At 34.4% G+C, this 25279-nt stretch overlaps 1 protein-coding gene across 3 annotated transcripts in view; it reads right to left on the bottom strand.

Annotated features, from left to right (window-relative positions):
• LOC149780967 (serine/threonine-protein kinase OSR1-like) overlaps positions 1-23813 on the bottom strand; it is a 79708-nt gene extending 55895 nt beyond the window's left edge. For all 3 annotated transcript variants that reach the window (XM_089938079.1, XM_089938078.1, XM_089938077.1), the window contains exons 1-5: positions 23687-23813; positions 18023-18135; positions 10311-10419; positions 4891-5032; positions 2193-2248 (exon numbers count right to left, since the gene is read on the bottom strand). In XM_089938079.1, the coding sequence (XP_089794205.1) occupies positions 2193-2248; positions 4891-5032; positions 10311-10419; positions 18023-18135; positions 23687-23762 (496 nt within the window). In that variant the 5' untranslated portion in view covers positions 23763-23813. The remainder of the gene's footprint in view (positions 1-2192; positions 2249-4890; positions 5033-10310; positions 10420-18022; positions 18136-23686) is intronic.
• Positions 23814-25279: the final 1466 nt, after the last annotated feature.

Raw genomic sequence — 25279 nt, forward strand, 5'->3', positions numbered from 1 at the left:
CTCTTACAGTAAGTAACAAAAACAAAGTGAAGAAAACAAAGTTTTGTCAAATTTAACAAATAATTTTTTTCCCAAGAAAAAAAAGGGTAAAAATGAGAAAAAGAACATACGGTTTTACAAATCAAATCCAAAATTAATCTAAGAATTAAAAAATAGAAGTCCTATTATTAAAATGTCCTAAATGAAACTGACTTCGAATCCCAATGAAATCCAAAATGGAAGACAATGACAACTGTTGTAATCTGTGAAATGCTCCAGTGTCAACAGTCTCTTGTTGACTCACAGAAAATATTATTCCAGTTTTTGAATCCTGTTTAAATTTCATAAAAAGTCTTTGTCCAAGAATTAATTTAGAGCACTAGTATTTCCAGGGAAAAGAATCACTTTTCTTTAAAATTATTTGAAGAAAATAAAATAATTAGCCCAAACTGGACACAGCATAAAACAAACGTGACTTCTCAAGTGTTAAGGCACTACTGACAATTCCTTCTCAAAACATTAGTAAAACTTCTAACTACAACGCAAAACAAATTCCTGGATGGAGGTCAAGAGTTCATCCTTCTGGGAAAACCAAAAGTTTGTAACAATAAATGCATGTTATTTGTCACATACTCCATATATGGTCTTGATTCCACTTTATGAATCTTAATGTGAGAAAGAATAAAAACAAAAAAAAGTTCTTAACTAAAACCTTTACTGGTTTTGAATCAATGTCAGGAATTGGTCAGCATTAGATACAAAGTTTCTATTATTAGTTGTTTACTTTGAAAAATAAAAAAAAAGGTTAGAACTGAACTCTAATGCAGTAAATCAAGTTACATTACAATAGCATGTAATGGAATTAAAAAAATTAAAACTAACAAACAACACAATTATATTCATTCCGATACAAATTAAATAAAATATACTTAACAGCAGACAATTATATATCATGATTCATTCTACATATTTTCTTCAAAATGTCCTATAATAAAACAATTTACTGAGGTGACTAATTATACATGATTAATAAAAAAAAGGAAAAGGGAAAGGATTACTGATTCAAGAAAACAGATTTTACATTATAAAGCCTGTTCTTGGCTACTAAATTAAAGCTGGGCTAACTGGTTCCTTTCACATAAAGCCTGTTCTAGGCTTTGAATTTAAACTGGGCTTAGCCTAACAGATTCATTTCATAGTAGTCTGCTGGGCTACCTTCTAATATTTAACATGTTGGACCCTGACCCTGAATATTCCCAAACTACTCAACACTGAAAGATTCAAACCTACTGAAAAAGCCACATATAACAGTGTCAAGAAAAAACTGAATGCCTTTTATGTTAGTAATCATACTTTAAGGTATATCAAATTAAAATAGAGTTCTTGTCAAAAAAAACTTACAGATGTAATGGGTACATGAAATTAAACACAAGTTAGCAAGAGAATACAATAATCCTAAAGCTGTTTGACCTTCGATATGTGTGGAAACTAATGTGAATGACTGCATTATCACCTGAAACTTATCAAACACATATACACATATTAGCACAATTAATTTTGGAGGAATTGGCATCAATCCTGCAATCACGTATCTTAAGTAAGACCCTTCATTTTACTCATATAAATAATACCTCAACCTGGTCCTTCTACCTTTGTAACAGCTGATGATAAAAATTCATTTTTGAATGACTTCTTGATGTACAAACTCAAACCTGTGTAAAACCTCATCTTATATATTTATGATAAATGATCTTTGTTAAGAGGACTATGAATAACTGGGGCTACTTCTATGTAGCATTTTTATACATGTACAGAGTATATACAAATGCCCATTACTGAAGGTTTAATATTATAAAAAAAGTAATAAGTTCATAGGAGATAACTACATGAATGGTTCCATTTTCTTTTTTAAAACTGGATATCCCACCATATCAATGGATTACAAACTTTGGCATACAGTACAAGCATAATATAGCAAATCATGTCAAAGATACATGACTTTCAAGATACATGACTTTCAAGAAAACTGAACACTTAATCTTAAGATTGCAGAATCTTTAAAATTATTGATGATGTAAACAAAATAAATGCCCTATACTTATGTCTTGCAATTCAAGGATGCAACAATAAAAACCTTTTGAAATTCACCTTTGGGACAAATATACATTACAGTCAGGTAATTATAGAGTTTTGAGATATCTGTTAAGCTATACCTGCAATATACACTGACCCATCTTCTCCCAGAAGAATATTTCCAGCCTTGATATCTCTGTAAAAGAATGTAAGCAGAGAAATGAAGTATTCATGGGAGAAATATCTTACAACTCACTATATAATATTTGACCTAAAATCACTTATGTCTTGCAATTCAAGGATGCAACAATAAAAACCTTTTGAAACCTTTTGAAACCTTATGTCTTGCAACTCTCGATGTACTATCTGACCTCAAATTGACTGCACAGATAAGGTCTTGTGTATGAGTCTATTATGCAGGTTTTAACTGAATGAGCTGATAAATACATGTAACAACTGGAGTCCTCATTCAGTATGAGCTGATAAATACATGAACCCAGTCAACAGAACTCAAGTCCTCTTTCAGTATAAGTCAATAAATACATAAACACAGTAACAACTTAAGTCCTCTTTCAGTAGGAGCTGATAAATACCCAGTCAGTAACAACTTAAGTCCTCTTTCTGTACAAGTCAAAAAATACCTGCGCACCATCAATAACAACTCAAGTCCTCTTTCAGTAGGAGCTAATAAATATATGTACAAAGTAACAACTTAAGTCCTCTTTCAGTAAAAGCCTATAAAATGCTTGTACACAGTAATAATCGAAGTCCTCTTTTAGTATGAAACTATAAATACCTTTACAAAATCAATAACAACTTGAGTCCTCTTTCAGTATGAGCTGATAAATACCCAGTCAGTAACAACTTAAGTCCTCTTTCTGTATAAGCCAATAAATACCTGTGCACCATCAATAACAACTCAAGTCCTCTTTCAGCAGGAGCTAATAAATACATTGTACAAAGTAACAACTCAAGTCTTCTTTCAGTAGAAGCCTATAAAATGCTTGTACACAGTAATAATCAAAGTCCTCTTTTCAGTATGTAACCAAAAAAAACTTTTACAAAATTAATAACAACGTTGGTCCTCTTTCTGTATGAGTAAAAAAATACTTGTACACAATCAGTAACAACTTAAATTCTCTTTCTGTACAAGCCAATAATATATGTACACAGTAAAAACTTAAGTCCTCTGTCAGTATAAGCCTATAAATACACAAAATCCTTGAAATTTTATGGAATGAGGAATTTTTACTACGCATATTAAAAATTCCACAGAATCTGGAATCGTTGTCATCTCTACTAATTAGCTGAAAAAGACAGTACACATGCTTATGCATAACATGTACAGGTCTGCAAACAGTGAAATTCACATAATCCACTGGCAGATCATGGGTCTAAACTCTTCTTTCTACATATTATTTCAAGTGCACCACATACACCCTAATCAACTGGCACAACGTGACTGTATTGAACCTGGTTTACATGCACCATGTCACAATCAACTGGAACAATGTGACTGCATAGAACCTCGTCCACATGCACTATATGTCACAATCAACTGGCACAATGTGACTGCATACAACCTAGGCTACATGAACCATTATGTCACAACACAGACCCTGATCCATTGGCAACAAAAGTCACAGCATAGACCCTTACTTATTGTCACATTATATCAATGCACAGACCCTGATCCACTTGCAAAATATGTCACAGCACAGAACTTGTTCAACTGGCACATTCTATCCCAGGTGATCTAGACATTTGGGTAAACATTATAAATGAGTGAATATGATACTACTCTAAACAGGAATTGTATGCATATGGTGCAATCTGTGTGTGTGTGTGTGTGTGTGTGTGTGTGTGTGTGATTTGGATTTTTTTACATAGCTTTAACAATTTTTCAGTCATACTGCTATGATGTCTGAAGTGTGCAGTTTATAGTGATGTCTAGCACTGGGGCATCATGCAGCAGACATTTAGCATCATGTCCCAGCCAGCCACATTATCCTGACACCAAGCCGACCTGTCAGAATACTAACCTCTTAATGCTGAGCACCTTGCAAGGCAGCTGTGAGTACTATTTTTATATTTTTAAAAGTCTTTGGTATGACTCGGCCGGGGTTTGAACCAGCGATCTCCTGCATCTGAAGCGATCCTCTAACCACTAGACCACCAGAGTGGTCAGCGAAATCTCATCCTTGTAGGTTTTGACTGACTAAAAGTAACTGTGACACAGCATTTTTCATGCTTCTTTATTTTATTTCTGCTTCATGACGAAGTAAATCATGTAAATATCAACTTTAAACTTACAAATTCCCAAGTTAAGCAAGACATCTATCACCTGTAGGTTGTGCCTATGGTTAAATATATTATACAAAAACTGTTGGCATCCGCCACATAGCTGTTGCAGCTGCCAACATCAGAAAAGTAACCATTATGTCTTGCTTGTTCCACAAACATAAGCTCAATACAAATTCATGTTGCCATCCCCAATGACGTTCCAATCACTATGACCCTGACCCTTGACCTTCTGACAAAAGAAAGCCCTTGCTATTTTTAGGCTCAATGGAACAAATAAATCCTCATTCTGGTATGAATCCAATCATCAAACAGGCCAATCTAGGAACAACTAAACGAAAAGTTGGCATCAGCCTGGAAAATGTACAGACACTGCTATCAACGTTCACCTTTCTGCAAAACTCTGTTTGGGCTGTAAAAAAATTCCCCATAGAAAGCACTACTGAATTTTTAACTTAATCACTTGAGTTTGTAAAGTGAATTGAAAATCTTCCAGACTACAGGAATGTTGACAGGACAGAGTACTAAAAATCTTACCTGTGTATTTGCCCATTATTATGGAAATATTCCAGTCCTTTCAAAACTTCTTTCAAAACTGTTGCTATGGTAACTTCATCTAATACACCATGTCTGCATCCTCCACCCCTCATTTTGTTCTTGATAATATCCAGCATTGACCCTGTTGAAAATGACATTTAAAGATACCAAATATATAATAATGTGAAATCATTAGTTTAGTTAGAATCAATTTTCATTGCTTGGAAAAAAATTACATATATTAATTAGTTCTTATATTAGTGGATTGTGGAAGGGGTCCCTATCCCAATTAAGGGGTCCTATTGTTTCCACAGAAGGGATACTGTTTCTACAGATCAATCCTTATTTTCTGGTTTCTTAAATTCTTGGTTTCTAACAACCATCAAAATCAACAAAGTTTGTATCCCATTACAAATAATTAATTTAGTATTCAGTAAGATCAAAATTATAGAGCAGGGGTCTCAAACATGTGGCCCGTGTGGCATCACAAGGTGTCATGAGAGATAACAAAGGTGGTGCGGCCCTTGGGCCATTGAAAAAATGCCCTCATGTGGCCCTATGGGTGTTTTGAGTTTGAGACCCTTGTTAAAGAGGATACAGAATATCGAGGTTGACAAGGACAGTATACAACCAGCATCATTTTTCAAAAAATTAAATTTCTTGAGTTAAAGAAACATTGGTAGGCTGCACCGATGTGATGACCAACCAACTGAAACATACATACTGATCTCTTAAAAGTTGAGCTAGTTAGCATGTGGGCACAAGAAAAAACTACTCCCCAAAACAGCCAATGACTTCATTTAAGTCATAAGTGGAATCCACAACATAAAGTGAAATGGCAGTGATGTATTGAAAACTATCTATAATGTTTTCTTGACCTCCAGCCACTCAGTAAAGTTCAAGGGAGGAGGCTGGTTGTTTCGTAGCTGTGTTTTATAGTGACCACTGATTGAGTGTTAACTTTTGAGATGATCCATATGCTTCAAACAGTGGACCAAACTAATATGTGATAATTTACACATTTCTGAATTATGTCTGTGAAGTAAAATTGTTGTGGACTTAATTATTTCTTTTAATTAAATTGTGTCGTCATGGAATTCATATATTTACCTTTGGTCTAGATCAATAAACTGATGTTTAAGGACATTTATGTATCACAACAAATTCAATTAGGCTGGATATGGAATGGTAATCTTGACAAAGTTAATGTGATTTATGGAATCATTAAAGCGGTGAGTCACTCAGCATTCAATAATATAGCTCATCCTGCTGAATTTTCCATATGCATTTAATGTTCATTATTCTGTCAAAATTCAAAGAAACTTAGGTTAACTGGTAAGTCTTAAAATGAAGTAATGTGAATTATTATGGAAAATTACTTCTTTTGAGCCTTAATTAAGAACCCTTTACTTTAAACAAAAACAACTCAAATTTGCCACAAATCGCCAGTTCTGTCTGTCAGTGGCACTGACCTTTGGAATTTTGACCCTTTGATCCCCCAAAATAATATATTTCTTCCTTACCCTATTAGTAAGTCACTGACAAAATCTGGTAACTGTATATTGCGGAAAAGCAAGTGCAGAAATAAAAATGATAATATTGCGATTGGCAACATCATAACATAATACACTCCGCCTTATATAAAAACTTAATATTAACAACATCAAGGATAATGCCTTCAGAAAAGTGATGCATATGTCCATACCTGTCAACCAGCTGAAATTAAAACCTGTATGCCAGACCAATAAAAATCTTACAAAGACAAAATAAACTTGTACAAACAAAGTATTCATATATAAGATCAACAGTTTTAAAACAATAAATGCTATAGACAAACTAATTTTACACACATTTACATAATTATTTACATCTCTGAAACTTTATTTTATTTTATTCATTTGATTTTCAGTGTGTTGTAACACACACGTTATTGCAACACATGCACCCTTTGCACTTTTCAAAATGTAAACAAGGGTTTAAAGTCGATGCAGCGGTGTCAATGTTTATTTTACACTGTAAAAATAATGTTAGTATGTCTGCATTCAGGGACTTCCTACAATCTGTATGCATTTTTTCATCATAGAAAAGATCTCTCACACTCTGCATTTTTGTGAGTAGTCCCTGAATAACTAATTTCAGATTTGGGAGGCGGATGCCACCAGCACTAATTGTCTGGCTGATAATATTCAGCCAGTAGCTACAAAAGCTCCTTTTCTGGAGATCGTATGTTAATACAGACGCACACTCATCAGGCAACATGCAATAATCCTCAAACTCATCTTTAAGCTCTTCATCATAAGTTCATGATCCAGGTGTGGATCAACTCAAAAACAAAAGTGTCGCTTCTAGTAAAAAAATAATATGTGCAAGGTACTTTGAAAAGGTGTAATATTAACTTTTTGGGATTTATCATGGTTTCATTATTACATGTTTATATTTTTCCCCCATAAACCCTTAGTCCTATAAAGTAAGACCTTGACCTGATATTTTATTTGTGGTCGTCAAGATCTTACTGCCTAATGATGGCGCCATGTAGTGTGTTCCGAAGTCGATTAACTTCAGAGCGATAAGTCAATTTTCAGGAATATCTCACACACTTGGCATCCGATATCAGCACTTTTTTCTACAAATTAAAGCTATAATGTTTGAGACAGACTTTACTTACACTGATGTCTTTTTCCTAATAAAATTTAAATTCCCACACAAGTACATGGGCATGTTTTCAAGTTCCGTTGGCCCACATTTCAGTTGGCTGGAATGTGATGGCAGTTGGCAGTATTGAAATCGGTTAAAAGGATCATAAGAATCTTGAATGCAACAAAGCCATCTAAACACTTTCTTCAATATTAATATATTTTTATTTGTTTCATTAAAGAAGGATACTTCAACTTAACCCGATTTCGGCATTCCCGGCTTCCATCGATTTCCAAAGCATATTAGAATTATCCCCACATTGCTTGCACATAGCTAAAAAGATATTCTGGATTGCGCTCGACTTTTTAAAATAAATTATGTCCAGACCCTGGGATTAACAACAACAAAAAAAAAAGGTTTAAAAAAACGTGATTTTTTTTAATAAGAAAAATGTACAAAATGGTTGTACAGCCATACACTGACAAAAATGGAAAAAATGTACAAATTATGAGTAAACCGTACAAGTTGACAGGTATGTATGTCTTGCCTAAGCAGGTAATAGTGACCTACTTTTGCCATCCAAGGCGCAGTGTTGTCCCTAGCCTGTTTTATGCGAGAACTGCACCTTGCTCTCACAAGCTAGTGATGCACCCTGCTCACCTTTGAGGCACTGCTCAACAGGTTTATTTTGTGCATCACGTTTGCAATAATGTCTGTTTTCACTTGCAGTGTAAATATTATCTTAAATGCACATGTGAGGTGTATAAAAATGCACTCTCTCATTGAGAAAACATCCTACAGCAGACTTACATTGCCCTGACCAGCAACAAGTATTCTGCCCTGACAGTGTGGTTTGCTGACAATACTGAGGTGAATTTAAATTTAATAAATGTACATACAAGAGAGTCAAAGAAACTAAGCTAAATGCAAAAAGTGTTGCTTGATAGCTACAACAACAATGATAACAACAGCTAAGTCATGGGGAAAAGTGATACTTGCCAATGCTCTGCAGGAAAAGTCAATATATACTCACTGCTTTGCTTCTCAAATAAAAATGCTCAGATGTAAACTGAACATGACATAACCACGCAACTACAACAACTGAAAATCAAAACATTTCATAAAGGATTCAACTATTCCAGTTTAACAGAACTGACAAAAAAGTTAAAAAAGTTAAAACCCAAGGTGATACCTGAAATGACATAGTTGTGCAGATTTTCATGGATGGTAGATTATGGTACTAGATTCAACAATGGGAGACTTTTCGCTTCCTGTGGAAGTCATTACAGTTGGGTACCACGAAAAATTTTGCATCACAATATTTCCGAGTACACCACAATACATACCATGGTATAATGCAATTATTTTGGTACCTACAGTTTAATGATCTGGTGCAGGGGCCTGATACTTAAAAAAAAATCTCTCAGTAGCTGGAAAAAATATCTAGCTCTGATTTATTGCAAAATAATATCCCATTATATCCATTATTTGAAAAGAACTGAATGATCTTAAGACAAAAAAAAAATAAAATATTTCAGCTCAAAAGCGTATGTTAGCTGTTGTATAATCTGTAATCTAAAAACTAACAAAAGTGAGATGATTAAGCTTACACTATAGCTGACACCTTGAGAAAGACATTGTTTTGACATTAGAGAGCCTGTTGATAAAATAGGAAGTGTTGAGTTGACATTGAAACCTATAATTTACTAACTACAATATCAATATAGTAGGCTGGGAAACTGGGATTCCATCACCCAGGCAATATATTTATCAGAGAGGCACAGTAAACATAAAACACACTCAAAAAACAAGAAAATCTTTGGATTATTCGCTGTCTTACAAAGGTATTGCCGTACTTAACACTTCAAAACATGCTGTTAAATAACTAAAAAAGGATATATTTTTTAATTCAAAATTTTTCCAAAAGCTGGATTGGACCCAAATATCTTTCACAGCATCCCATTTGGCTACTGAGTTGGCATACATGGCACGTGTCAAACATGGGATTAAAGGACCATTATTTATTTGTAATATTCAAAATGAATTTGTGATAAATACAACTATTTTGTAAAAAATATTAAAAATTTGTTGAATAATTTTGCCCTGAAAAAAATTAAAGCATGTTTTTAATATCAATAAATTCAGAACAAAATTATTCTTTAATTTCCAAACATTCCTTACTGATGGAAACTACCAAATTACTGGGACAGTGAAAAGCATTGTGTTATGTACCACTGGGGAAAAAACCCTCAGCAAACCAGTATACTAACAATATTGCAAAACTTTAGAAACTGCATTTTCCAATAAACTTAAGTTTCCTTGTAGACTGAAGTGAAATGGATGAAAAACAGCCAAGTAATGTCTGTTTTGTTCAATAATAAACTTATATGCAACTACTTACCTGCATGATTTGAGGGGTAGCCTGATACCATATATCTGTTTGGTTACTTGGGCTTGAATTTTATTTTTGATGGTTTGTTTTGGATACTTAATTAAATATTTTTATATGTTTCTATACTGCAAAGAAATTCAGCAAAAATTAAATTATCCTTCGCCATCTAAATCTAAATATAAATACACTAAAAAGTTACAAGTTGCTCCCCAGGACTTGTCAAGTGAGGAACACCGTAACTGATCACTTTAAGATAACAATCAATGATGGCTGCACTAAGTTTTAAATCAGGACAGATTCTGAACTGTAAACATCTTCAAGGTCAAAATTTCCCTTCCAGCAAACCATGTGTTCATTCCAAAGTTCAAGAAAGAAAGGTTTCCAAAAGTCTCACCTCCATTACATAACCTCATGACTACCCAGAGTTCCTCTTTCACCACAAAGGAAGTGTAGTAGGCCATCACATTCTCATGTTTACACTGGCTCATTGCTTGAATCTCTTTCTGAAATAGAAAAAGGAGCAAAAATACAAATGGAAACCATATGCAAAACTGTAAAACTTATGAAACTGTGACATTTGACCCTCACTTCACTCCAATCCCTCCCTGAGGCTGCATTTAGGATCTAAAACCTTTGTTGTAATGAATGAATATTAGAGAAATATGATACCAAATGTCAGCATCTTGTTCATTTTGTAATGATGAACTTCATGCTACCATCCTCCACTCACACTCAGACATGATTTTGGTCTTCCATAAAAAAAGCTGAAAAATTTTTAAGAGGGGTTTGCGGGTCCTCCCCCAATAGGGTCTTGAGGGGCAGCGCCCCTGATCTGGGGATCCAGGAGGCTGAAGGCTCCAGGCCAAAAGCGCATTTTACACTCATAAAAAACTGCTACTGGTGCAACTTATGATCATAAAATAAACCAAAATAATCATTTGAAAAACTAATAAACTTACCAAAAATGTTCAACTTTACTTGAATAATTTCACAATATTTATAGTCACATGAATTTGTTCTCCAATACTATTGATGCTGAAGTTATTTCATGTGCATGTCAGTGTTCACATCATAATTACTTCACAATAATTTGTCAATTGCCGCAAATATATTATACTTCTCTCTTTTCATAACACATCTGTAAAATAAACACCCAAGTACATCAACTATATACAAATAATCCCATACATTCACTGGTCTTTTTCTCCAATGGACACAACCTGTTGATATGCCAGTCAAGCTCTTTTTGCGGCTTTGGCAAAGATTTCTTTAGTCTTCCTTTTTGTCACCACTGACTTTTTTGGCTCAATGTGCAATTGTTTCTTTTCCTTCTCAATGAGAGCCTTTTTTCTCTCAAGCTGGTGCTTGTATTGGCAACATGCAGTGCGCATATTCTGACAGAGGGCTACATCTGTTCTCTCATGCAAGAAATCTTTCTTCTTATAGTAATTAACTGCACTTTTTCCAGACGCCTTCTGAGCTTCAATTTTTCTGTGTGCAGCTTCTTTTGTAGGTGCTATTCCAAACTCTTCCAACCACGATTACCGTAATTCAGATCTTTCTTGCAGAGGTCACAACATGCCAGTCCTCTAGCATTCAGTTTTCTTATAAACTGACCAACTAAATTTCTGTCAACTTTTCGCTCCAGCCATTCCCATTTCCATAAGGTTTTTAAACCGTTATCTAAACTTTCATGTCATACTCTCTCTCTCTCTCTCTCTCTCTCTCAACAACTTGGATGTCATGTTTTACAAGCATGCTTCTTCTTTCCATTGCCATCAGTTTCCGTTACATGAAGATTCATTGGGTGAATTAAAACCTTTGACCAATCAGAATACTCTTTATGAGTTTAGTGTGCTAACTAATATATGGAATGAATAATTTACAAGGGTCGTTGCAGAATGGGACTGGAAAGAATGTTTATGAAAAACTGGATTGGAGATGATATAAAAAATGGACTATATCAAGAACAATCTGATTTGTCAGGAGAAAAGTGGAATTCCGCTTTAAAATGGAGAAAAATCATGCCTGCACACTGGAGGGCTGCATCCTGGATATCAAGCTTTCACTGTCTTTTAAAGATTAAAATATGGTACCAAATGTATCACCTGTCTCAAAAGGTGTGAATGGACTTCTGGATAAGATTATAACCTCCTCCACCAACATCTGAGGGATGCATGCTGGAAATGAACCATTTGCTCTCTAAACATTAAAACATGGTGCCAAACATAATCTCTCTCCAACAGGTCTCAAATGAATTCCTGGTTACAACGAAAACCAAGTTACAGGCTAGGCGACAGACACAGTGATGGATAGGCAAGACAAATCACAACATACATGCATGAGCATGAAAAATTTCATAACTCCTGTATGTTATAAAATTCTGCTGATATGATGCACTCCCCTCAGAAAATCCTTTAATTTTGATCATAGTGGACCAATTGGGAACTGTTTTCAATCAATGAAAAGGAGTAAAAGTCAATGAAATTTCCCAAAGATTCTCTCACCTTAATATATCGTTGATTTTGCCATACATATTTCTCACAGCATGTAAATAATGACCTTCCAAAAAATATGGGTGTATGAGGATCCAAATAAAATGAATAATTGCCATTTAAAGGTACGTGTAATCAAATTTAAAAATGACACCCAGTACAGATATAGTCAGTTCTGAACAGCTACATGGCATGTATGACTTTTACTTTAATTAAGTGCTTACTCAGTGGCTGAACTGGCTTTATTTTTAGAATCAAATATTACTTTTGACACAATGATTAATTAACAGACTAGTTTGCCTCCAGCAGATTACAGTATATGAAAGGTTGTGACATCACAGTAACACCCAAGTGTAAGTATGTAATCTGATCAGAGAACCATTTCTATTAAATAATTTGATCAGGTACCTATCAAGTTTTCTTATTAAAATCACACACAGTAGACAAATCTTTAGCATTTCAAGTTTTTCTGATTCAGTTAATCTGCGAATTGTTCTTTAAACTTTGCAGTGATGCATTCTAAAATAATCCTCCAGTAATACAAAATGTACATATTTCTGATTTTGTCTTTTCTCTTTTTGATGCATATTTTTAAAATTGTTTTAATTGTTTGTATTTGTACAAACACCATGGACTTGTACTCAATCACCTCTATTTACTAACAACAAACAAGTAGCGACATTTAAAATTACTATCTTGAGGAATTAACTAGTGTAACTGTATTAATGTATTTCAATCCTGCAGTTTATGAGCTACAAGGTTTTAGTTTATTTGTGTTACACATGGTTTAATACTTAGAGAGAGAGAAGCAGCTCTGAATGATGCACAAATCTGTGGGTATTGCATGTCCACTGGATTTATATTAAAAGTCGTCAATGCATTACCTTTTTTTGATTATTTGATTAATACATATTTTAATATTTGTTTAAGGAGATTATAATTTTCCCATATGAAATAAAGGCCAGTACTGACCAGTCCCCACCCCACAATTGTCAATGTTAACCAAAATATGTTTCCCTCATTATGCCATATTTAATGTTTATGGACTCCATTGCTTGCAAGTTATTGAGGAAGACTGCATTCAATATCAGTTACTCCAAGCATTTAAATACAGTACATATGTACTTTTAGCCAGGACTGGCTAAATGGGTATAAATGTGATTTTTACAATCTGCTATGATATGCCTAAAACAATAACATGTAAGATTCAGTTATTCCATTACCAGTGTTCGAACAAGGCTGACGCAGTAACTGTGACCTTTGGTGAGCACTATTTTCTTTACTGGTATCGTAAACCAATAAAAAGGCATACTGACTGGCTCTAGTGGCCGAGATAAGTTACACTTCAGAAAACAGTATTTAGAACAATGGAGGAACCCTGGCTATATTTTGTTTTTGATTCGCAAAAGAATGCAGAGATGCTCTCAGGATTTTACCATAAGGGGGAGTTTCCCCTTGTCACAAAAAAAGATAGAAGTAGAACAAAAATGAGGAGAAGGAAAAAAGTCATAGTTCAATATTTACATAACACTTCAATATCCATCTCTCCATCTTCATGCTCCACTTTAAGACTCCAACTGAAATCAAAATCTTTAACAGAGTTGGCCTCTAGCTGTATAAGAATTAATCTGTTGATTGTTTCTGAGCCTAATTTGTTTCTTATCTGTGTACTGGCCAGTACTGACCAGTCCCCACGCCACAACCGTCAATGATAACCAAAATCTGTTTCCCTCATTATGCCATGTTCAATGTTTACAGACTCCATTGCTTGCAAGTTATTGAGGAAGACTGCATTCAGTATCAGCAACTCTGATTACATGTTTAGGGTCTTACAGAAAGTAACAAGAAAAAAGTGAAGACATGTAAAATTTAACAAATAATTTATTTCCCTAGAAAAACAAGGTAAAAGCAAGAAAAAGAACTTATGGTTTTACGAATCAAATCCAAAATTAACCCAAGAATTAAAAATAGAAATCCTATTATTAAAAAGTCTTAAATGAAACTGAGTTTGAATCCTAATGAAATCCAAAATGGAAGATGACGTCTGTCGTAAGCTGTGAAGTGCTGCAGTGTCAACAGTCTCTTGTTGAATCAGAGAAAATATTATTCCAGTTTTTGAATCCTGTATAAATTATGATAAATGTCCTTGTCCAAGAATTAATTTAGAGCTCTAGTATTTCCAGGGAAAAGAATCACTTTTCTTTAAAATAATTTGAAGAAAATAAAATAATTATCCCAAAACTGGTCACAACTTAAAACAACTTGACTTTTCAAGTGTTATGGCACTACTGACAATTCCTTCTCAAATCATTAGTAATATGTCTAACTACAATGCAAAACAAATTCCCAGGTGATGGTGAAGTGTTTATCCTTCTGGGAAAACCAAAAGTTTGTAACAATAAACACGTTATCTGTCACATACTCCAAGTATGGCCTTGATTCCACTTTACGAATCTTACTCTGAGAAAGAATAAAATAAAAACAGTTGTTTACCAAAAGCTATCACTGGTTCTGAATCAAGGTCAGAAACTAAGTCAGCATAGATACAATTGTCTCCATAAAGTTGTTCATGTCAAAAATAATATAAAAATCAGTCAGAACTTAACTCTATTCCAGTTAATATAGTTACATTACAATAACATGTAATGGAATAAAAAAAATTAAAACTAAAAACCAAACAATTCAATTAAATTAAATATACATAACACTCCCCCCATAAAAGAAAAAGAAAGATTTATATAGTAAAGCTTTCTTTTTAACACAGATTAATTATATATAAGGTTTAAACAAAATAACATAAAAAACTCTTATCAATTATACAAAGTGTACATGAAATAATATTTCTAAACATGGGAAAGTGCATCTGCTATTAAATTATCTTTTCCCTTGATGTGCCTGATGTCAATATTATATTCCTGTAACAGCAAACTGAACCTTAGTAGTCCTTAATTTTTGTTCATTATGTAACTGCATTTGTATCTGTTTCTCCTCTTTCTGTAACTGCATTTGTATATATTTCTCCTATTTCTGTAATAACATTTGTTCTTTCTCTTTCTCCAATTGCAACTGCATTTGTTTTTCATCTTTATCTTTCTGAAGTTCCACCTTTCTTAACTCTAATTCCATCTTGTATTTTAATTTAAATTACTTTTATGTCAGAATCTGATACTGATTGAAATCAAAATACTTTCGTCCAAAACAAATGAGAATCAGCCATTTTCTGTCGTCTAGACAGCTCATATTATTATAAATGTACATATTATTATAAATATAAATATTATTATAAATGTACATAATATTATAAATGTACATTTGGAAAACATCCTTGATGCAAGGTTCAATCTACAACAAAATGCTTGTTACTGGGCCCATTGTGCCAATCAAATTTAGTTTAACAACTATTCATGTCAAGCCGAAGAAACCAGATGTGTAAACAGTTGTGAAAAATACACATTGAAACAAGTACTACAGTATTTCTAATGGCTTGACTTACGTTGCAACAAGCACTTTAAGGGTGAATGGCTGAATAAAACTGTCTACTACAAAGAATACAATTTCATATACACAACCTGAAACTAACTTTTTGTGGGAGTTCTTCCGCATCACCACATTCCAAGTGTGCCATTTGTACAAATTTTGTGTCAATCACATGATCACATGCCCTGGAAGCATATCTGAGAATTACATTAATGTCAGTTTGTAAAACCTAACAATGTACTTTTTTCTCTCATAATATGATCATTTGTTTCTTTGGTCTTTAAATTGTCAAGTTTCATGAAACAATGAAATTGACAAAAATGAGTACCTTCTAAATATTTTTACCAGGGATCGTCCTGGGCTTCGCCAATGTCGCAAATTGCGATTTTTTTTCCTTATTGGCGACAAAAATATCCCATCTGGCGATTTTTTTGGCGACAGACTTTTTGGTTATTTAATTTGTACATACAATCATAGATTTGGACTGGATAAATTAAAAGGGAGAACGAAAGGAAGCCACAAACTTGACTAAGCAATGCATTGGAATCAATCTGTTACACAAACAATCCTTTGTTCGTATTGACAACCCCATCTTTACAGTGCATTGTTACATCATAATCTGCTTATGCTGACATCTGGGCTGAGTACTGTATGCTGCGATACAGTCAATCATGCTACCGCACTATACCTACAACTGACCGACTTCTGAAGACGTGAATAGAACAGATACAATTAATTGAATGGCTAAATCTTCTGTTGGTTTTTTTTTTTTTTTTTTACATATACCAGTACAATAGTTTTGCTGAACCTTCATAGAAAACAGATAACCTTTGAAGTACCGACTACTGTGTATAAATACAAAGCAAATGGAAAAATCTCAATCACAATTATGTCTGTCGCCAGTGCAGCATTTTACTCATTGTTCTTTTCCTTTGGCCATCAATCAGTGTTACGGCTGCTGAGACTTAAACTCCGAAACAAGAAATAGCACAAAAAAAACAACCAGTTTTGCATAATTAATAATAATTATTTATTTCTCAAAATACAAGAGTGAAAGAATCTCTAAATTGGGTGTGAATTTATGCTTATATATACGGTCCAATATTGCCAGGTGTTGACTCGTGTAAGTTTCATTCGTGGGAATGGAGATCATATTTTGTTTGTCGAGAAAATTTATACAGCATTCAGTGATCATTCTTGGGATTTAGGAAGCAATTCACTACAAGCTTTGTGAAGCTAGCCATGGTGGGGGGGGGGCTGCTGATAGACTACTGGTGTCACCTGTCAGTGCTGTGGACTGTGAACGTAGATTCAGTAAGATGAACCTCATAAAAACTGACATCAGAAATAAACTCTGCATCTCGTCTCTCGAGAATTTCATGAGAATCAGCACGTACAGATGTGAAAAATTAGACTTTGAAACTGCATTCAACAAGTGGGCAGCCCTAAAATTGCGACGGATCTTCATGTAACACTTTGTAACATTTTGTTAATGCTTGTTGTAATTAAAGAATTAAGTAACCCATCTTTTGTAATTTTCATTGCCTGTTACATTAATAGACTAAATTAACCCTTGGAAAAATGTACACTACTTGTTCTGGCGACACTTTTTGAAAATTGGCGACAAAATATTGAGGTTGGCGATTTTTTTGGCGACAGCTTTTTAAAAGCCAGGACCATCCCTGTTTACTTTTCTTTTATCAGAGGTTCTAAAAAGAGAATGGCCTTATTGTTCAGTTATCTCTGAGCTCCATACCACCACAAAAAGCTAGACCTTATCGCTCAGATTATCTCTAATCCTATTGTAGTTTTACAGTGTAATAGATGGAGAGTTTTACAGTGTAATATATGGGGAGTTTTACAGCGTAATAGATGGGGAGTTTTACAGTGTAACAGATGGAGAGTTTTACAGTGTAATATATGGGGAGTTTTACAGTGTAATATATGGGGAGTTTTACAGTGTAATATATGGGGAGTTTTACAGTGTAATAGATGGGGAGTTTTGCAGTGTAATATATGGGGAGTTTTACAGTGTAATAGATGGGGAGTTTTACAGTGTAATATATGGGGAGTTTTACAGTGTAATAGATGGGGAATTTCACAATAATGTCTGCTACGTTGTGTGGATAGTTACCAGAAGTTCCTCCATAGTGGTGTTGCATTTCTCCAGGTTGATCCTTTTGATCGCACATGGCTCATTACGAGGTTTATAGATTGCCCTCTGTACGACTGCAGTTGCTCCTGCACCTGAAACATATTAACCAAATACTTTTGTACATGTTATGTATTTTATTTCTACAGATGTCCCCTCCACTTTTCTGAATCTAGGTTTTGACTCTAATCTGGCAATCCTTTATCAATGACTCGATCTTTAGTTCTGTAAAAAAATTTACAGAAATAAGGGCACTACTTAAGTACTTAAGATCATAAAAAAAATGTATCCTGCTGGGAGTTATGATCAAACCTTAAATTCACAGAAAAGGACACATGATTGGAGTTTTCATATTGGGGAAATGTAATAAGCTTTATTGTCTTTAAAATCTACTCCTGTAGTATCTAAAATAACAAGTAATTTGTAACAGTAATAATTCCCAAAAGCATAATAACATTTAAGCAAAAAACATCTGCTGCAATCACCTACTTCTGCAACAAAAATCAGAGTTACTTCTACAGCTTACCATGGTAAATTCCCTCTTTTTTATATACAAATCCAGGGGCAGAAATATGTATTAAAATCCAAGGCTGTCCCTGGGCATCTAGCTTTTATAAACTGGATTTTATAGCAGACATTTGGGTTGCTCAGTAAATTCAATGTTTGTCACATATATAGTTATTAACACGTAGTCAGTTAGACCTAACTGCAATAATACATGTACATTATTGCACCTCAAGCCTGGTATTGCAGCTTTCTCACAATTTTTTGCCTACATTCACTGAATGTTGACCATGGGGGCATTTTATCATCAGGACAAATTTTTTGTCACACACTGTTGCAACTGCTACACTTTCAATATGAAACAACAAAAAAATCAAGTTAAATTGATTTGTGTGTTTATTTGGATTTCAGAACATTTCAAGTTAAGCAATATTTTTCCTCCAGGTCCAGATATCTGCCATTGTCTAATTGCTCTAACAATGTCCTTCTGACTCATTAGATCAATAGTGTTTATGTTCTTTAGTATCTGAAGCATGTCTTGATTTATAATTGCTATTTACAATAATATGATGGTGTTCATTAGTTTAGTGTTTCCTTACGCCAGTTTAAGTGTGTCCAAAGGACAGACGTATTATTAAACTTTAACTTTAAACATTCATCCGCATTTTTCTCAGGCAAATTATATCTTTTATAACATGCCCAACAACCGAATCACTTAGAATACTGGAGGATCCCAATCTGAAATTAAAAGGTCCACGGGCATAGGGCAATCAGATTTTTGAGCACTGATTATATATTTGGACAATAATAAAAATAATCATTTTAATAGAGTCTTTACATGAAATATGTGCTGTGTGCATGTGGTTGGTGGTGGAGTTTAGACAAATAGACCACCAGTCTGAAATGGCACTGCCTTGAATTCATGTGTTGTTATGGTACATATCCCCAAACCAAAGATGCATCAAATCATGGAGATTTTTCAATTCTGCAAACCAAAAATTAACTGGTCTTATCCTAACATACCATTTACCTACTTTTAGTGAAAATAAGTATTTATATACTCATGTCTTTGGCAATCCTACATAAAGGTCTCACTCTCAAAAAAATTCTGGATTTGGTAACCATCATCTTCAGCCGACGTTTTGCTGAAAATGAAACTGAGTTTTAGTAGTTTTTTTCATGATCTTAAAATAATGCGTACACAATTGTTTAGCCCACAAATTTAATCCCCTCATTATCTACTTGTTCTCTTCTTTTCTGTTATTCCTGAGGTTTCAAGTTACCTTTCTACCCAATCATGGTTAACTTCATATACTGCCATGCACATTTAGATACAATGCTGTGTCTTACAGCATATTTTTCTTTAACTTCTTAAAACTTACTCCATCTCCCCTTGTTTTTAAAAATAGATGATCCATATAAATATATTAATATACATATAGATACAACTGTCTTCACAAACAACAGAACTTTAATGCTGATGTATCTGCTCCTCATACAAACATGGTATAGTTTAGGGGTGAGAATATATATATACACTGATCCCTCAATAATAATTTGCAAACCCACTTATAATGTTGGAGGTAGGCACTGGTCCCATTTTGTCTCCTTGAAAATGTCAAAAGAACTGATCCTTATTTGTTGAACGTGAAGAAAATTGTGATCAAAATTATATGGGTGCCATTACATCGCTCAAGAATCCCTCAGCTAATGTTAATAGATTAAACCAGTCTGCTGATAAAAGTCCTTAGTACAAGTACAAAAGCTTCAAGTTAGCTTTCTCTATATTGTTTGTGCAATTGAACAGCTTAAAACATTATCAAATATGAATAATACTACTAAACAGTTAAGTTTTCACCAAAGTGATCAGAATTAATAAATAAAACCCTGATATATTACTCATTTCTCAATCGAAAATGGCAATTGGTTGAATCATGAAATTCTCAACATATAATAAGTCCAATATTTTGTTACATTTTCTTTACAAAATAAATTCCAATACACTATAAATAACAATCCTGAGAAACTTCTGATCAGCAAAAATGTCACTAATGCCCATCAGTAGCAACACTTTAAGAAATAAATAGCAATGAAGGTTGTGTTAATTAAATGCAGACTGTTCTTTGATCTTGCATTTCCAGCTGTATTAAATGTATTGTTATGCACAATTAAAAGCAGACCTGCTTTGTTATTTCACTTTATGTCTTTTGTATTAAATAAAATAAAGGGAATGGAATAGATCATGGTTCATTATGGAGAAGCTAATTCCTTCCCGATTTGTAACAGAAATTTGCTCAAGGATGAGACAAAATCACAGCATCAATAAAACAATCTGAAGATGATAGAAGCTCTGCTACCCATGTTTCAGCACAGACCAATAAGTAGGTCTCCGCTTTTTTCCCTGAAAGCAGAGACCAATGTTGTGGTCCATACCGAAGTTTTACGCGGTGTTAACCTCCCATCAGTTCTGATGTATCAGACGCTCACTAGCAATTAACAAATTTATTTCAACTGACCTTGGTATGCAGACGGAAACTAAAATCCATTTTCTTTTGGCCTATGGTGTCAAATCCTTCTGAACACTCACGTATTAGTAATAAACCCTGTCAGAACACTTATGTATACATCTATTAATGACCTTATTTTTCCAACTGCTGACGCATTCATGAAAAGCGGCATCACACCATGGCAAGAACAACAACTGGACACCTTCTAGCAAGAAGTATATCACACAGAACTGACCAATGATTGGGACAGAACTGCGGTTAGGTCTGGTCGTCATGGCAGAATTTTGGGAGACAGAGACAGACATTGCGGAAATTGAAGATCTTGAGAAGGATAAATAAATTTAAAAACAAATCAAAACTGTAATGCTATTAATAACAAATAGTATGTATGTATGTATTTATGCATGTATGTATGTATGTTTTATCATTATTATTATTTAGCATATCTTTACTCAGAGATCTCGGAAACGCTTGATTACGCGTATTTGGATGCCAATTTTTAATATGGGATGCAGAAAATCACTGAGGCTGGAGTCCTCCGTACGCATGTACACCAGTCCTGCTTCAGCCACCTGCTTTGCAGGGAAAATGTGTTGATCAAATAGCTGTGCTGATATTTACAATGACAGAATTCAGTGACTGAAAGATCACTTGATGCATACATGTTGCCAGTTTATAAGAGTACATAAAAAAGAACATGATGCAATAGCTGGGCAGCAACTAAACAATGTTTTGACTGGCGGCCAGGTGGGAAAATGTACTGATATTTACAGTGATTGAATTCAGAGGCAGAAAGACCCAGAGATGTACATGTGGTCATTTATAAAAGTACATCAAACAAACAACTTTAGCTTTCATTATTGTGTTCATTTCCAAATGTAGCGGAATAAGCAGTGCACGTGACCTCAGAATCAAGACATGTTGAGACTTAGACAAAATGCTATTCATAAGTGGGTGACAAGTTGCCTAAAAATGAAAGCTTCGCCTTCTTCAGTTTGGAAAGCGAAAACAACTTCACCCTGCGATTATATAAGAGGTACATTGACTGACCATACCATATTTTTGTATAATGCCCCTCGCCTTAGCCCGGCTATTTCTAGTGTTGTAGCGAAATGTATTCATCAAGGCATCAGTAGCTAGGCCTAGTTTTTATATCAATTACGTTGACAAACAAACTCTTGCCCATTCACAAGCATTATGTTTTGATAGCTGATTGACCATTAACCCTTTTCCCAGTAAGGTAGCAACTATCAATTTCCTGCATGCTATCCTTTCATGATAAAACATACACACTTGTGTTTTAAGATCAAAATTGGTGATCTGGATATATATTAACTGCCTCTTGTACACTATTTTGTCACAAAATTAGTTTGAAACTGTAAATGAACCAGTGGGCCTAACGGGTAGTAATGGCGGATTTCGCTAAGTCTGGGATGTACCAGTTTATTAGATTGTCTGTTTTCTTAAATCATCGGGCAAATATATTCAGAAAAAAATATGCATATCATTGAAACCAAAGCCTAGGCATTATTTTATTAAAGATTTAACTTTAGAATGCAAATTATGTAGGTCAGAAATGTATGGGACAATGCTATGTTGTGGAATTCACGAGGTGTGCTTTAAGATCTAAGCTGTTTTCTGACTTGACACGTATTTGCAAAAATACGGGAAAAAACAGCAAATCAGATACTATTTATTTGCCTAAAATTACTACAAGCATGTATACAAATAAATAAACCATAAATTTGCGATCCCGTCAATGGACTGTTGTAATGAAGCTATATTATAGTAAGTGATTACATTACGAAAACCTCTCCATTTAAAAGCAGATGCACTCACATCTGTGTTGATTCTGTTGGAAAGAAGGGACTGCAACTTTTGATGGTGGGACTCCTATTTTTACCAAAATGGGAGTCCTGGACTCCTAGTTTTAAAATCCTAGTGAGACCTCTGTTACTGCTCATTATAGTTTCTATTTTTAAATTATTTATTGTTCTCTAGATCTTGGTCCAGTTTTAGCTGTGATATTCAACTGGTATTCAATTTATGCAACGATGCTTATGCAATATCTTCAAACATTCTGACAATATGCTGAAAAAAAGCCGGATCTGACTCACCTGGCTGCTTCATTGCTATATATAGGAACGATTTAGTACCAACTCCACGAAGTAGGGGTAATACTATTAGTACCAGTGACTACAATGTACACCAATGTGTTGCCAAAACGTTTGTCTTCATCTGCATGATTTAATGAATTGTTGAAATCAGCCACAAAAATCGTCCATCTGCATGGTGGGTGGGGGTTTTATGGTCAGTCTGAGCCATCGTACGTTAAGTATTTCGTTTCACTACGTAAATTAATTTTCCTTTCCACGTTCTAGATGATCTACTAATTACATTACTATCTCACTGGTAGGTGTTATTCAAACAAAAGAAAGATAATTCATCAAGTATAGGTGTGTTCCATACCATAATCACTAGAACTTAATAAATTGGGAGGAAACATCGTGCCTCGAAAACATGTAACATAAAAAGCATATAACAATTTGTTCTACACTGAGCAAGTAAATCCCTCATTTTTAGCAGATATATTCAGGAATATTATCTCTCACAAAACAATATGTATGATGCTAACCAATTACTTCCTTAAGTTCATAGTCATCCTTTTGATTTGACCAATGGTCTACATCCTCTTGGGTTGTGTCAGCCATTTTCGTCCTTGATCACACACTTAGGAAATCAGCGAGGCCCTTGAACTGAAAGCGTACAGGTCGTAGGAAAAAGGATATAAATCAGTTGGATGATTTAGACTAGTTCGTGGGCTGTGTTTGATTTTGAAATACAATGGGAACAAAAGACATGTTATCACTTGACAAGTGTTAGTCACCTGTAATTGTAGCAAATACATAAATATATGTAAACATAGGGATTGTTCCAACATATGTATTGTTCTTTATTTCTAAAGCCATCTTGATTATATATATCGTTCTAGGCTATTCTCAATTAAATAGTGAATATCTTTTTACTTAGATTTGCAACTCGAGTGTTGCGTGTTAGGTGTTCAATTAAAACTATTAGTGCATGCCATTCAGATCAATCCAACACATCCTATAACATAGGTGTCACACAACTAATTTGACCCAAATATGTTATATCATCTAACTTTTTTTCTCTCTCACTCCCACTGAGAGCTACAGTGCTATTTACTATGAGGCGATGTTGGCTAATTTAATTAATGTAGTTCAAACAAAAGAAAGATAATTCATTAAGTAATGGTGTGTTCCATGCCATAATCACTAGAACTTAATAAATCAGGAAGAAACGTCGTGCCTCGAAAACATGAAAACATTTAACGTAGCAGAAAGGGATGGCGAGCAACAAAAACCAAAGTCACAAGTAAAAACTCTTCCACCACCAACTCCATTTCCCATGCCAAAAATAATTTATCCATAAACCTCACCAAGAGTTACGGCGAAAAAATGCAACCAACTCCAATATTGGGGCAACCACCACCCAAAAAATGGACCACGTTATCAATTCCAACCCTATTTCCTGGGCCCAAAAATTTACTCCACTCAAATACAGTACCAAAACCCGAACAAAATAGGAAAATCTGGGTTGAAAATTGTAATGTTATTTGTTACTGAAGAATAACTGCAAGTAGTTAAGTGGGATACCCTAGCCTCAATGGGAATTAGCATTACAGAGACCCCTGGGACACTCTAGCCTCAATGGAAATTTAACATGGAGAAAAATCGTGGGACACTCTAGCCTCAAGGGGAATTTAACATGGGAAAAAGTCTTGGGTCACTCTAGCCTCAAGGGGAATTGAACATGGGATTTTTTTTTTTTTTAAAGTTTTTTAAATTTAAATTTAAATTTAAATTTAAAAAAGGGGTAGGCAATTGAAAGGCTATCTCTTTTCGAGAAATATGGGGGACCTGAAAAGGGTCTTTGGGTTTTTTCTTCTTCTTTTAACTTCTTAACTTTTTCCACCATCCCCTTATTTTGTCCATCATTCCTTTCTTCTTTTTCTTTTCTGTTTCTGGTATCCAGTCCGGGTGACCCATGGCTCGGAACTTGGCCTGTATTTTCATCCAGTTGTTATTCAGTTGGTCGAATTCTAATTTCTTCTTCTTATTCTGTTCTTCCTTTCTTTCTTTTGTCCACCTTTCCTTTATGTTCTCTACTTCTTGGTCAGCACTCGTTTCATAAGTACCTCGGCTTT

This window comes from Sinohyriopsis cumingii, chromosome 16 (assembly GCF_028554795.1).
Source record: "Sinohyriopsis cumingii isolate HCF-2022 chromosome 16, ASM2855479v2, whole genome shotgun sequence".
Classification (NCBI taxonomy): Eukaryota; Metazoa; Mollusca; class Bivalvia; order Unionida; family Unionidae; genus Sinohyriopsis; species Sinohyriopsis cumingii.